Here is a 14195-nt window from a genome sequence, read left to right as displayed (position 1 = left end):
ATGATTTTGAATGGTCATTTACCATCAGGCACAGTATACATTGAAAAAAAAGATCCAGAATGTTAAACAAAAAAAGAGAAGAAGCCAAAAGCATTTAATCTTGTGAATCCTGTTTTCATGAGCAGTTTGTGTAGACAAAATCTGCTTCTCCCCTTTCTGTTTTAGTTCCTCATTGCCTGACCCTAGAACTGACCAGCTCACTGCGTAAGTAAATCATTTACATGAATGTTCGTCTGCAGCATCAACATATTTGGCAGCAAAAGAGGGTCATTGATGTTTTGGAGATTATTTTGCTGCCAGGGCACTACAGATCAATGCCTCAATTAATTACATTTAAAGTACCAGGAAAAATTGGCAGAAAATCTGGTTGTCTCTACGAGGAAGCTGAGACTTTGTCATAGGTAGATTGTCCAGCAGGACAATGACAATGACTCCAAACACACAGAAATCCACACAGAAATGCTTAAGTGAAAACAACATCCATATATTTTAGTTTACAGTATTTTTGTCCATACTTATAATACAATAATTCTTGAGCCCACTGTGATTTTAAATTAATAGAGATTTTAATGGAAGAATGACAAATGCTATGCCATTTTAAAAAGTCGTCATGCGTAGATTAAGCCTAGTCCTAGTCTAAATTCAATTTTGAAATGAGATTATCCATACACAACTGAATTTAGTCCAAGACTGAGCTTAATCTGTGTCTGTGAAACCGGCCCTGTCTGTCAAGAACACCTCTCCCTTCTTGCTGCTCCAGCCTCAAATCTGACAGGAATTTCAACATGGATAACCCTCAGAGTTGGAGATTCAGTAAGTGGCTAGAAACTTTTTTTACTCGGTTAAATCTTACCCTTAATTCCGTGTCCTATAACAAAACACACTTCCTTTGGTATCGTTAATTATGTTTGTGAAAATTCTGTACCCTGTATGATGAACAATGCACACAGCCCAAAACTTTACCGAGGCAAAAAATGTGAAATAATCAGCAGCTTATAGGCAAACTCACTTAATTCAAACAAGCAGGTCTCCATTGCTTCAAACCTTAAATAAATACATAAGTAGTATCCTTTTTCCTAAACATGAGACAATGCATTTGTTTCAAATTGCATTTATTTATTTATTTATTTTCCAACATAAAAAAATGTTTTTTCTTGACGAAATTGCATATATATTCAGTTTTGCATCTTAACAGAGTGAAAATAATGAATAATTGGAAACATTGAGTAGCATATGTAGCTCACTTTCCATTCTTCAAAATGCCATTGATTATAAAATATAGATACAGCATATTCCATGTGAAAACCAATAGCATTTGCCAAAATAATTCAAGAATTACAAAGCTTAGCTGGCATTTAGCTGCCATGTTTTATGAGGCCAAATATAAAGGTGTCATAAAAACTGCACACCCTCTTGTTTATTATATTCACTGTTTTACTATTGGCACAGTAAGGGCCAATTTGTTGAAATAACATAACAAAAAATCTCAAAGCACTAATATCAAATGCCAAAATGCCCTGGCTTTAAAGCTTTATAAACACAGTTATGTGCTATATCTGGATGTTATTTGGTCTAATTATGTTTAAATGAGGTGAATATATTTTGTAAAGAAATTAAATAATCAATGATCACACAAATTTAAAATATACTTGTGGACAGAAAGACAAACAGACAAATAGACATTCAGATCATTCAAAAATCTTCTTAAAAAATTGAATTGTCTGTAGCATAAACTATACCTTTCAAAATAACGATGACAATTTTAGGATTACATTTCATTCATGTTGATCATAGATATTTCTATATTTAGTCTATTTAATATATCATAGGTCATATACTGTTTTTTTATTACATGTACTGTAGTCCTATACATTATTGCTCATTATGATAGTGTACTGATTCATATTTGTTTGATGTCCATTATACGATATAACATGCACATTTCAAAAAGCAGGATAACGGTTCTAGTAGTAGAGTAGCTGTTACTAAATGCATGGGAAATGAGGTTTCATGGACCATCATCCACTTGGAGTAGAATCTAAGCCAGTGGTCCTCACTACTGGTCCTGGAGAGCCGCCAATTCAGACCCAAGAAACCAGGTGAAATTAACTGTGAAATTAACTGCTTTAATTGATCAATTAAGTGGTGAGTAACAACGAAAACCAGCACATCCTGCGGCAGTCCAGGACCAGGAGTGAGGACCACTGGTCTAAGCTCCGTACCCACTTGATTGTACCTCACATTGAGATCCCTGGTGATCACACACAACCCCACCACTTGTGAAGGTGGATAACATTTTCACAGCCAGTCTCCAGGTGCCGGTTACTGCACTCCTCCCAGCGATGGATCCTTCCATTCTCCACCACCACAAACTTCCACTCCACGTGAACATCAGCAGGGAGGTCCACGGAACTGACCCAGAACCCATCCTTCGCCCTCCTGAGGGGGACAAACTCCTTCCAATCTCCCAGCTCCTGCTGGTTCCCAGTTACAGCCAGGAGCTGAAAGGAGGAATCGGTAATGTAGTGCACACAGAAGCTCACTGCGACGGTCTGGGTCGTAGGCTGGACAGCTGCTGGGTCGCTGTCCAACAAGGTGCAGGTTGTTCCGGATTCCTTTGTGATGCTGATTTTTGCTAGGTTATAGTCAGCCAGCTTCTGGATGCACTGCTCTGCAATGCCAACATCAGCTGTGCCATTCATAATTTTCCCGGACCAACCGATCGACTTATTCATTTCCGCAGTGCTGCTGTTCATCCACTCGTTGTAGTCCATGGTCGCTTCCATGATGTTTATCTCGGTCTTCTCGCCGTTGTCCTCCGGGGGCTGGCTCGTACCACTTTTCAGGGTCTTCGTCTTACTTTCCGAAACCTCACCAACGGCATCCAGCCGGGGCAGATCGCTGGGCGGCCGGTGGCGGTCACTCTCCCGCTCATGAAGGCTGCTGAGGAGCCCGTGGTAGTGAAAGTTGCTCAGATGTTCACAGTGTTCCCGCAGATGTTGGTAGTCTTCTTGATGGCTCTTCACAGTTGTCTCCATTGCATTTATCTCTGTTATTCGACAGGTCTGCTCCTCTCGGCAGCTGCGGCTGCTGTCCAGACCGTGTGTGTTTTTCTGGAACACCGAAATGTTACCAGCACTGTTTATCAAACCATTCTGTTGACTGCTGACTCGTTGACTGTCATCAAAATAGTCGTGGCTATTTTTACGGGTTTTTTCCATCACGCTTAAGCTCATTTTCTCTGAGGGCAGGTCTGGCTGGCTGTTCAAGTTGGCATACAGGAACTCAACCTTCTTTTCTGTCTCTATGTCACGATCAAAATTGTCAAGAAGAGACTCCATATTGTCACAAAGATGTTGATGCCGATTGCTTTCTACTTCTGTGTCGCTTGCAAGTTCCTTAAGAGATTCTGGGTCCTCAGATGCATGATCATGAAACTCATGCTCCCCAGCACAGAGATCAGGATTATGTGGCGGTGAAAGAACACCACCACTTTCCCCAGTGCTATTGTCTTGGGCTTTGGATACTTCTTCCCTTAGGTTCTCTGAAACTGAAAAAGACACATAAAAATGTGATACATCAATTCTCATTCACCCTATTTAAGTATCCACAGTCTACAGTGGGAGGTCTACCTGCATGAAGTGCTCATTTAGAACAAGGCCTTTATATCAGCCTAACACTCAATCACATTTTCAAGAGTCAATTATTCTTCCCAAAACTTAAAAAAGAAATGCCTTCGTTTTTTTAATGTTTCAGTATATTGCTTGCATTCCAGCTTTGAAAATGAATACTTGACATTTTCTATTTGATTTGTCATCCTTGCTTTGCCATTTCCCCATTCAGACATCATTGGAACAATGTCAATGTCAACAGTAGGTTAATATTTAATTGAGAAAATCATAGGATAACCCTTTACAAATAGGGCTTTCTTAACCTTAATATTCGAATAACCTATTAGCCTACTACATATTCAAAAAAGCGAGTTTTTAATTTCAATAATAATGTAGCATATTCCTCTGTCAATTCGTTAGCGCATAGTTTCGCCGAAAAGAACAAGTTTTCTTACGCAAAATAAAACGATAGCAGAGAAGCCTTTTCTTTTCCAGTGAAACATCAATGGTAGAATTTCTACTGCATGCTAAGTATTCGGTATGACTTTGACTCGGCCGAGAACAATGTAGCGATTAGCTATTAAAACAGAATAATAAACGCAAAAATAGCTTTTAAGCTACGTACCTGTTGACTTAGTGTGGCAATGTTGTTGTTCTTCGATTGTCATTTTCTCAACTGCCCTCACTTCTGTCTCCAGGGCATTTTCGTCCTTTTTCCTTCTTTGACCCCTGATAGTTCTGTGTAGGATGTTGAACAAAGCCCACACAGACAACATAACAATAACTCCCAAAGCCACCGCTGGCTCGTACCTTCCAAACATATGAAAAAACAAATGAACATCCCGCTCATCCAAAGCGATTGGTTTACTTTGCTCGCTGGTCATGGTCGTTTAGTGGTAACAGGCTCGATAGATGCACTGGGTCGCTATAATCCTGCTTCGATTGCGCTGTGATCCTCTCTCCGCCTCGGGACGGAATGACCCCTTGTTGCAGCACAAGTAATATCACTCTCCGCAATCAGGTGAGCTCACTGCCAATTGGCTAACTCACACACAGGGGTCCCGCTGCAGCACCTAAACACAAGTCGTGAGAATAAAGAAAGAGTGGACAGCGACCGAAGAAGCAGTTGCCTACAGCAGCGTTGTCGCAATCACATACAACTTGAAATTAACCTTTGTAGCAATTGAAATTGATTGAGTTCGAACATGTCAAGCGTTCGTTTTATACGGAAATAGCACGAATTCGTCACGGATAGCCTAATCGATTCCGCGCAAATTATAGGCTACCACAGCCTACACGATCAGGAACATTCGACTAGGAACGTTCAAATAAATGCTACGGTGTATTTCAGATATTGTCCATGCACAATGTTCTTGTATTATATGTCCTTGCTCTATGTCGCAGTAAAATGCCGTTCAAACGTTATGGGCAACACGTTTTAATTTTTCATACAGAACATACAGAAGGGGGTTAGCTCATTAAGAACATCACCTACCAAGTTTGTCCTTGGCTATTAGCACAATATGAAAAAACGATTACTCAGAAACATATTAGCAAGAGAGACCATATTTTATTAAATCATTGACACGCTGCAACCGTCATCTCTCTCTCTCTCTCTCTCTCTCTCTCTCTCGCTCTCTCTCTCTCTCTCTCTCTCTCTCTCTCTCTCTCTCTCTCTCTCTCTCTCTCTCTCTCTCTCACACACACACACACACACACACACACACACACACACACACACACACACACACAGATACACAGATACACAGATACAATCACACAACAACGCAATTCTGAGAGCTTAACTTGGGCAGAGAGAGTTTTGATGTTCTAACAGAAGTTTTACGGGGTACTACAGAGAATGCACAGCTAACCCTTGTTTACAATTCAGCTATTTCTTGTGACACAGTCCTGAACCAATATTACAAAGCAAAAACCACAATGTTCCTGACAATAGTAAGGTACAACTGTTTATTTATTATAATTTGTTTATGGGGATACTGGGGGGAAAATAAGTATACCTTTATATTCTGTGAGATTATCAACTCAAGTCTCGAACACTAGCACTTCAACCATGCCTGATCAATAGTTCTGGCTGACTTGATTAACAATACAATAAACAATACAATGTGGAACATCACACCTCATATTAATTGTCAGATTTAAGGAGGCCAGTGTCTTCTTAAATCACATTATTTTGAATACCTGGCGCAATACTACAACAGTATGGCTCTGTTTGAGCTTCCACTGGAAGGGATGTAACTTGAACACTATCTCATCCACAGTGCATATTGTGCAATTCAATAATTTAAATAATTTAAACAAACAATCATAAAGTAGGGTATTACTTCATACTGACAATAGGTCATACAGGTCACATTAGATTATATGTTTTCCCATTTCCCATTTTCAGATTCTTTGATTATCTCACATTGATATAAATTCAAACTAATAATTTGAAATTCATATGGCTGTTAAAAGTTTTACTGAGACATTGTACAGTAACGTGACCTTATGATTGCATTGTTTTAGATATGCTGTTGGGCACGTATCTTTTCTGGTTCTGTTTTTTTGTCAGTGTAATTAGCTTGTGTGTGCCGGGCACTCAGAATGTCACACATTGTATTCACCTTTCAGGATATATCTTTAATGCTGAATCTTATGTTTTCATCTTTTTATTCCTAACAGGCCTGCAGAGTATGGACATCCTTGTGATTTATGAGCTATTGTTTGCTTCTGATTGAAGCTGGGGACTTATGTCCCAGTTGGAAGCTCTCACAGATAATGGGAGCATGCAGACCCCCAAGGAGAGATTACAGAGGATTCCCTTTGTATCTCCATGCCCTGGTCTGCCGAGTGAAGGTCCCCTGTTCTCTTCAACATGAATGAGGAATGAGCACTGTGGATTGTCTGCATTGGGTGGGAAAGTAAAACAGCTATGGATGTGCTTTACGACACCATGCGCAACCAAAATAAACCCATGGATTGTGTATGACACCGTCTGTTCTCAGTTCTACAACAGAGTTGTTTGCCCATATTCATTGTTGAGTGTATTTTTTAGTGTATTTAAGCTGTTAATTTGGTGATTTTTCTTTAATTAGGTTATTATCATCACATTTGGCTGCAATATCTGTATTTTTAAAGTAAAATAAAGACCCCACATATTGTGCAAACTACGGACCAATTTATTTAATTAATTCTAATTCGAAGCTATATGCAAAGGTTCTAGCTGATCGTATTGATACATAAAACTAAGGTCATATATCATGACCAAACAGGTTTGGTCATAATATATGCCGGAGATGCCCACACCCCATGTGCAGAGCTTTCACTTAATGCAGAGAAGCCTCTGATCAGCTGGAGTGGGGCTTTCTCTGGGGGGTTTGGGAACTGATCTCATTCATATGCTTACAGTTTTGTATATCACACCTTCTGCAATGGTTCTTACCAATAATATTCGCTCTCCGCAGTTTCTCATTTCCAGAGAAACTCCTCAGGGTTGCCTGCTTTCACCCCTTCTGTTTGCTCTGTCCTTGGAGCCACTGGTTCAATCAGTTTTCCAACCGATATCCATCAGACCGATAACACTCAACGTGAAATATCCCTGTAAATATCCCTGCATGCTGATGATATCCTGTTATTGGTTAATGATGCTACCACATATTCTATCCACTTTAATGAGTTTAGTGCCGTATCAGGATACAAAATAAACTGGACAATATCTGCAATATCTAAAAATGCCCTGCCCTCACAAATGCCAATAATGAAAGATTTTAAATATCCTGGTGTTCATATCCATCCCTCACTCCAGTTTATTGCCCTAAAAACTTTCAAAACATTTCCAACAAATAGAGGCTGATCTCAAGAAATGGTCCCATCTTCCAAGCTCTGGTCAGGCTAGTCTCCATTATTAAAATGGACGTTCTTCTACATACGCATTTATTCACCACTATGATTGACCCCTAATAATATAATAATATTAGACCAAAGTTCATACTCTAATGTCACATTTTATTTGGAAAAGCAAATAACCCAGAATTAAACTAGAAACTTGAAATACAATCTGAAAAGTAATCTGGAGGGCTGTCCCTCCTTAATTTGAAATTACAGTGTATTTTTGATCTTTTATTTTACGCCCAATTACAATTTGGATCGATCCTAATGCAACTCTTGGCGATCCATTGAAGAAAGGCAGGTTCATCTCCACAGACTTCAGGATGTAGTCCACTCAGCTATTCCTCTGCACCAGGCTAAATTGCGTTTCGGGCTCATAATCTCGTATCTTCACACAATTTGGGAAACATATATCTCCACTGTTAAGAGACTCCCGTCCTTTCTCATCTCCTCAAAGGAGAACACAGGTAATTCATACGTTTTCTTGCTTTTTAAATATTAGTTGTCTGTTTTGAATATGCAGTGGTTTTATTTGACGTTTTGAAAAAGTGCGAGGTTCCAACAGTAGAGGGCAGCCGCGTTGCATTTCGGGTTTATTCGCTATCACAGAACACAGCTCTAGTTTGGAGATATCCATTTGTAAAAAAAAAACTTTGCTCTTTTTTAGGTGAGAAAATATTCGTTGCTACGCCTCTTGATTTATAACCATTGTTATCACAAAGTATTGCCTTTGATTAAATTCCTAGTGGACTTCTATTCTTTTTTTTCGGTCGGTAACAGACGGAGCAGTCATTTGTACCATGATTACCCATAATCCTTTAGATGTTTTTTGCACAACCACCAGCAGGTGGCAAACTACTCCAGGGCCACTGCCGTGAGCCCCATCTATGATGCAAAAGGTAAGCATGCTGTTTGCAGACTACTCTGTCTCTGTGAAGCGATCAGAGATATGTGCTTTGGGGTTACCGCCGCGCCGTGGCTTACAGTATATGCAATTAGGCGGTCACTAGAGCTATAACGATATGAAATCCTGACTCGCTGTAGAGCAACGCTTAGCTCTCCGATTTGGAGAAAGGCCTATCGTTTGTATTTGGGGAAAAAAGCAAGTGCTGCTTTTTTAGCTGGGTAAGTATTAGTTGTCTGTTTCGAATATACTGTAAAATAAACAAAGGTTTTGCTTACATTACATTGGAGGTTATTTAGGTTATTTTATCCAACGCGACTTCCAGTTGATTAGACTAAGCAGGAGACAATTCCCCCAGGAGCAATGTGGAGTTAAGGGCCTTGGCCGTGCTCAAGGGCCCAACAGCTGAACATATCTTTTCATGGATACACCGGGGATTGAGCCACCAATCTTGCGGGTCCCAGTCATAAAATTGTATAAGAACAGTATGTTAATTCATTAAGAAGACTGCCAATGCAGTAAATTAGTAAGCATTGGCCAATGGAGGGCGCTGTAAGCCGTAGCTTAGTTTCCGTGACAAATCAGTTAGTCGACTGGGTGTACCTGCTATTCCTGCTCGCTATATGTTGTTATGTGCGCAAATGAATCTATATTCGTGCGAAAATAATTCACCACATTGAATATATTATGCAGCGGATGACTGCAAAATGCATAGGGTTAGTCTGCACGAGGGCAGTGAACAATATTTTATTTCCTGTAAAACACCGACTATGAAACACTAGGCTGTAGATCCAAGTTTGCGGTATAAAGTATATTTAAGTTCAAACATAAGCCACTGACCCATGGTGTTAAATACATATTTGAATTCTGGGCTGTTAACTCGAATTTCGTGCTCGTCCCTATTACTGGACGCCACTTAAAGTACGCTTGGCTTGACGTGAGGGAATCCAAATGTATTGCGCATGTTCGTTGTGCTCCGCCTTGTTATACTGTTGTAAAACATCGTCTTCATCTCCGAGAAACTTCTATTTTCCATTAACTGTGTTTGATTTTTTCCCATTTTCATATTTTGAGTAGAGTATGGACTCTCAAAAAGTAAGTGGCATATCTTGTATTGACATCGATTAACAAGTGCAATGAAGTCAAGTGCGTGCGCTGCGTATTGCTGCAATGTAAAGCTTGCTGTGATCTGCACCGTTAGCTAGCTAACCGGCTAGCAAATGATTGTGGTGGGGTGTGCCAACCGAACAAAAGTTTAAAAGTAATGGATTTATGCATGTGAATGCAGAGCAATATGTATATAAATAAACAGGATGGGGACCGTTAGCCCTCGGTAATTTGTATTTTTTATGGAAATATAAATATAATCTATTGTCATCAACTAGCTAGCAAGATAGCTAATGTACTAATCCACGATTTAATGTGTAACTACTTATTTGTTTACGACACTCTACAGCAACGCTACACAACGGCGTCTGGGGGGAATAAAGTAGCAAGTCATCATGCAATACCTTTATGGAGAATGCTATTGAAATGACTTGTTGGAAAAATAGCGCAATATTTTGCACTGCTTGACTAGCTAGTTAGCTGTGGTCTATGCTATTTCTTGGGAACGTTATGCGTCGGCTTTTAAAATTGAATAAGGTAGCCTATATGTATAACAGCTGACGAGTCGATCAATTTAATCGCGTCTGTAGATATTGTTTAATTGCATGATAAACTTTCATTCAGTCCGCCTTCCGGGCCGGGATAGTTTCAAAGTATGTAGGCTAGCCTATCAAAAAGAGCCTCTGGTGATTTTTGAATTGCCACATATTGTCAGTGGAACTGTCAAAACTTCGCTTCAGCAGCTGCTCCGTGGAAATAAAACCCATGTCAAAGATTAAGTCTCTATTTTTAGGTTTTACTTGGCTATTTTCATGTTAGGGCTAGCAGCGTTAGTTGTGAAAGCCAATTTGTACTCGCGTAAGATAGCTGGTGTTATCGCTGTGTGATGGAATTATCTTACTTGATACCGTCTGTATCATACGCATGCACGTTCAGTAATGTAATACTGAAATGAAAGTGTCGTGAAATATGTAATCGTGCAAAGTTATATGCAGTTTTTTTGGGGGGGGGGGGGGATGGTGCAGCTGCAGTCATTCTGGAAGTAGGCTATTTCTGTTGGTGTAGTGGGAGGGTTCTTGGAATACATACAGCCGTCGTACGAACACATTTACTGTACACTATCTGTAAGCATGCTTTCTTGAGTGTATGATAAGGTCAGATTGATGAAAGATCTGAACAGAGTCGTCATTTTTCATGCTGTATTTTGTTAAAAATGTAGTAATTTTTCTAAGTAACACTTGTTGCTTCTTTAATGGAAACTCCACCCAATTAGGCTAAAACGGAACTTCAACCACCTGTCTTTCTGATCTTCTTCGATTTGTAAAATAAAAGCGTAGTTAGAATTGCTCCGGATGTATCCTCAGAATGTTTTGAAAGAGTGTTACTTGCGTTACCTGAGTTATATTTTCAACAGTTTTAATTATATTTTCATTAGTTTCGGCTACATTAGTCTTGAAAGTGGAGCGCTAGAATTTTAATCTGAAAGCATATTAAGACATTGCAAGTGAGAATTTGAGTTACGAGAGCGTTTGCCTTTCAGGCTTTCAGTTTGAAAGTGTAATTCATCAGGTGTAAAATAACCTCTTTCTTAAATATTTAATGTTTAAGTGTTTGTTACACGATATCTTCCTGTAGTCCTTGCCGCTCGTTTGGTATGGATTTTAAGTGTAATGGGCACCTATGGAAAAAAAAGCTGGGAATTAATTAAAATGATTGAATGTTAGTTTTTGGGGGGTTGAGTTCAACTTTAACACAACTTTAAAATCTTCGTGTATGACACTCAAATAGTCAGCCAGTCACTGTGTATATGCTATAACTGTCAGCATGCTGGTTATAGACTTTTTTATTTTTTATTTTTTACAATATAGGTGTATACAATATATACAGTTGCCTATATATGTGCTTTTGGATCTGCCTTTTTAAAATGACTTTCCAGACATGTAACAAATGCTCTTGTTCAGAGCAACAGCTCAGAGCAAATTAAACAACCTACATTGTTTTTACATACATTCAGATGCATATTCACTGATGGAATTTAAGTTACCTTGCTCAAGGGTACAATGGCAGCAATGCCCCAACCCGGGAATCAGAATTACAACCTTGCAGTTGCCCATTTGGAGTATTTTCCTACAGTACCGCCTGTAAAAGTTTACGTTTTAGACTTGATACGATATTCGTGAATTTCCCTATTTCTTTTTGAACATGAGAACAGCGGTCTTTTCCACAGTATTCCCCATACCTCTTCACGTATAGTGAAGTACAGTTAAATTAACGCTCCGTTTTGTAATCTGAGATTTTTTCCCACTACTGTACAGCTGGATGAAATTTCATCTTGCACAGGGGAAGTGTTCTGTGATCTGCTATACCTGTTATTCGAGGAGTAATACGATATTCACGTTTTCCCCACAAGCACAGAAAATGCATTTCGGCTAGATTTTTAATGATTGTTCTTGAGGGGGGGACGTTAAAAAGTGAAATGTGTGGGCGAAACGCAATCTGCCAATTCAGAGAAGTAACGTGGGGCACTCCTCTCCAGGAGGATCTAGTTCAGAACGTATTACGCCCCTTACCTGTTACCGCGGTATTCTTCCTCTTAACTGTACCACACTCCTCTGTCTAGCAGATTTTCTACTGTATACAAGTGCTGCACCGAGCATATTGACATTTACCAGTGCCAGTGGTCTACTGTCTTGTCCCTTGCTGGTCAGAATGCCACAGAAATAGAAGTAGGCCAGGAGCCAGCTTCCTTTCTCCTGGGCCTTCTTGTGCAGGATGTGCCTGTCGCACTTTTAATCTAAGAATCCTCTCCTCTGTGTACATTTTAGTATTTCATGTTGGTGTCATTTTGTTGTTGATCCCCCCCCCCAAGAAGTAACTGTCATTGCCTGGCTAGAATATTTAGTGTTTTTGTTAATTTTGAAAATTATTTTTGAATTTCCATCTTACAATCCTGAGATGGTTGGAATGTTTTTTGAAAATGAAAAATGATTTCTTCTGCTGTGCATATCGATACAATGCACCAAATAAATACTTTCCAACATATACAGTAAAAGAGACCGTGTTGGACACATTTGAGTCATTACATAATATTCAATCAAATGAGAGCATATTACAATTGAAACCCCCAACTGGATGAAATATCAAGGAAATTGGTGAACATCAAACAGCCAGCTGAGTGTAAGCAGCAGATCATATGCTGACTTTGCAAACCTCTAAAATCTAAGACCTTGCAAGTGCCTCAAACAGTTGTGAAACAAACAAAGCGGTATGTGGAAAGTACCAGTCTTTCAGAGTTCTTGTTAGTTTTGTAGTTTATAGTTTAATTAAATTATGTATACACTGCACTATATGGTTAATGTACTGATAGTAGATGTCAGTTTTGACCTCTTTCTGGGACATTTCTATTTACAAAAACATTGTCAATTCAAGATCTTTCCTCCATGCTGTGCTTGCCCTTACCGTGAAGACTATGGGCCAACAGGAATATTTTGTTTGTTTTCATAATATTCACAATAGGTCATTGTGGGAACAGTATGAGATATTGTCCTTAAAGGAAATATTGACACCATCCTTTTCGTTGCAGAACGTACTGTATATACTTTCAGTATTTTCTGAGAAATTGACCTTACACCATGCACCAGTCTGTGAAGGGGCTATGGCTTGAGTCTCCATGTGAACGAAACATCATAAGAGAAGAGGCAAATCCGATTAAATATAGACGGGCAGTAAAAGGATGTTTTGTTTGACTTTGAGTTCAAACTGATTTTCTGCTTATATTTTTAATTATACCATTGAAATTACCTATATTGCAGGTACATTCTTAGAGAATTTAAAGTAGAACGATTCATTTTGTCTACTGTTATATTGCATTATGTTCATTTGGCATATGTAAAGTGCCCTGATCACCTCAGAATCAGTTTGGGGCTCTAGACGAAGTGGCTCTTTCTGGCCGGGGTCATAGTGGGGTTTTCTCAACTAACATGGCCATTGAAATAAACAGGGTACAATTCTTGGCCACCAAATTGGGAGAAAATGGGAAAAAATTAGAACCAAAAAAAAGAGTTATGCCTGAAAGACAGAGGGCACCGGGCCTGTGTATAGAGCACATTTATCTCCACATAATAAATGGTTCAGATATTCTGTCTCAGATGTACACAACATGTCAATACTTTGCATATTATACTATGTATCTCTCTGTACATTTCATTCTCCATTTATACCGTTAAGTGTGTATCAGTGAAAGGTGTGATAGTGTGGTTGTAAGTGTATGATAAGGGTCACATATTGGGGGAAAATTAAGGAGTTGCAGGTGTTATAAAAACCTTGTGCAAGTATCAAAATACAGTCTCCAAATATATCGTTTGGACTTCCATGAAGTTATGACATCACTGCGATTTGCCTCAGCACAGCCCACATTGTAGCCAGAACGAATCCCAGCACTCGGCACAGACAGAGTTAAATTCATTGGAGCCAGCTAGCCAATCAGAATAGAGGTTCATTGATATGAATGAGCCTTATTTGGCTGATGCTTTTATCCAAAGTGACCTACAGTTGATGAGACTAAGCAGGGGACAACCCCTAGTCATGTACCTTAACCACTACTCAACAGGCTGCCCACAAAGGCCTATCAAGGTGACCTTGGGCTGTTCTCAAAACATACAGTATCTTCTCAATGGATG

At 39.3% G+C, this 14195-nt stretch overlaps 2 protein-coding genes across 3 annotated transcripts in view; one reads left to right on the top strand and one right to left on the bottom strand.

Annotated features, from left to right (window-relative positions):
• Window positions 1-1095: 1095 nt before the first annotated feature.
• On the bottom strand, window positions 1096-4677 carry stbd1 (starch binding domain 1). Its single transcript, XM_061263850.1, has 2 exons — window positions 4237-4677; window positions 1096-3550 (listed from the first exon to the last, which is right to left on the bottom strand). The coding sequence occupies exons 1-2, from the start codon at window positions 4493-4495 to the stop codon at window positions 2259-2261; spliced, it is 1551 nt and encodes a 516-aa protein (XP_061119834.1). The 5' UTR covers window positions 4496-4677; the 3' UTR covers window positions 1096-2258.
• A 4679-nt stretch (window positions 4678-9356) lies between these two features.
• The window catches only part of fsd1l (fibronectin type III and SPRY domain containing 1-like), a 31095-nt gene continuing 26256 nt past the window's right edge, over window positions 9357-14195 (top strand). For both annotated transcript variants that reach the window (XM_061215612.1, XM_061215611.1), the window contains exon 1: window positions 9357-9504. In XM_061215612.1, the coding sequence (XP_061071596.1) occupies window positions 9490-9504 (15 nt within the window). In that variant the 5' untranslated portion in view covers window positions 9357-9489. The remainder of the gene's footprint in view (window positions 9505-14195) is intronic.

The sequence above is a fragment of the Conger conger genome, chromosome 12, assembly GCF_963514075.1.
Source record: "Conger conger chromosome 12, fConCon1.1, whole genome shotgun sequence".
In the NCBI taxonomy this organism is placed as follows: domain Eukaryota; kingdom Metazoa; phylum Chordata; class Actinopteri; order Anguilliformes; family Congridae; genus Conger; species Conger conger.
This window is presented reverse-complemented; position numbering and strand designations above follow the sequence as displayed.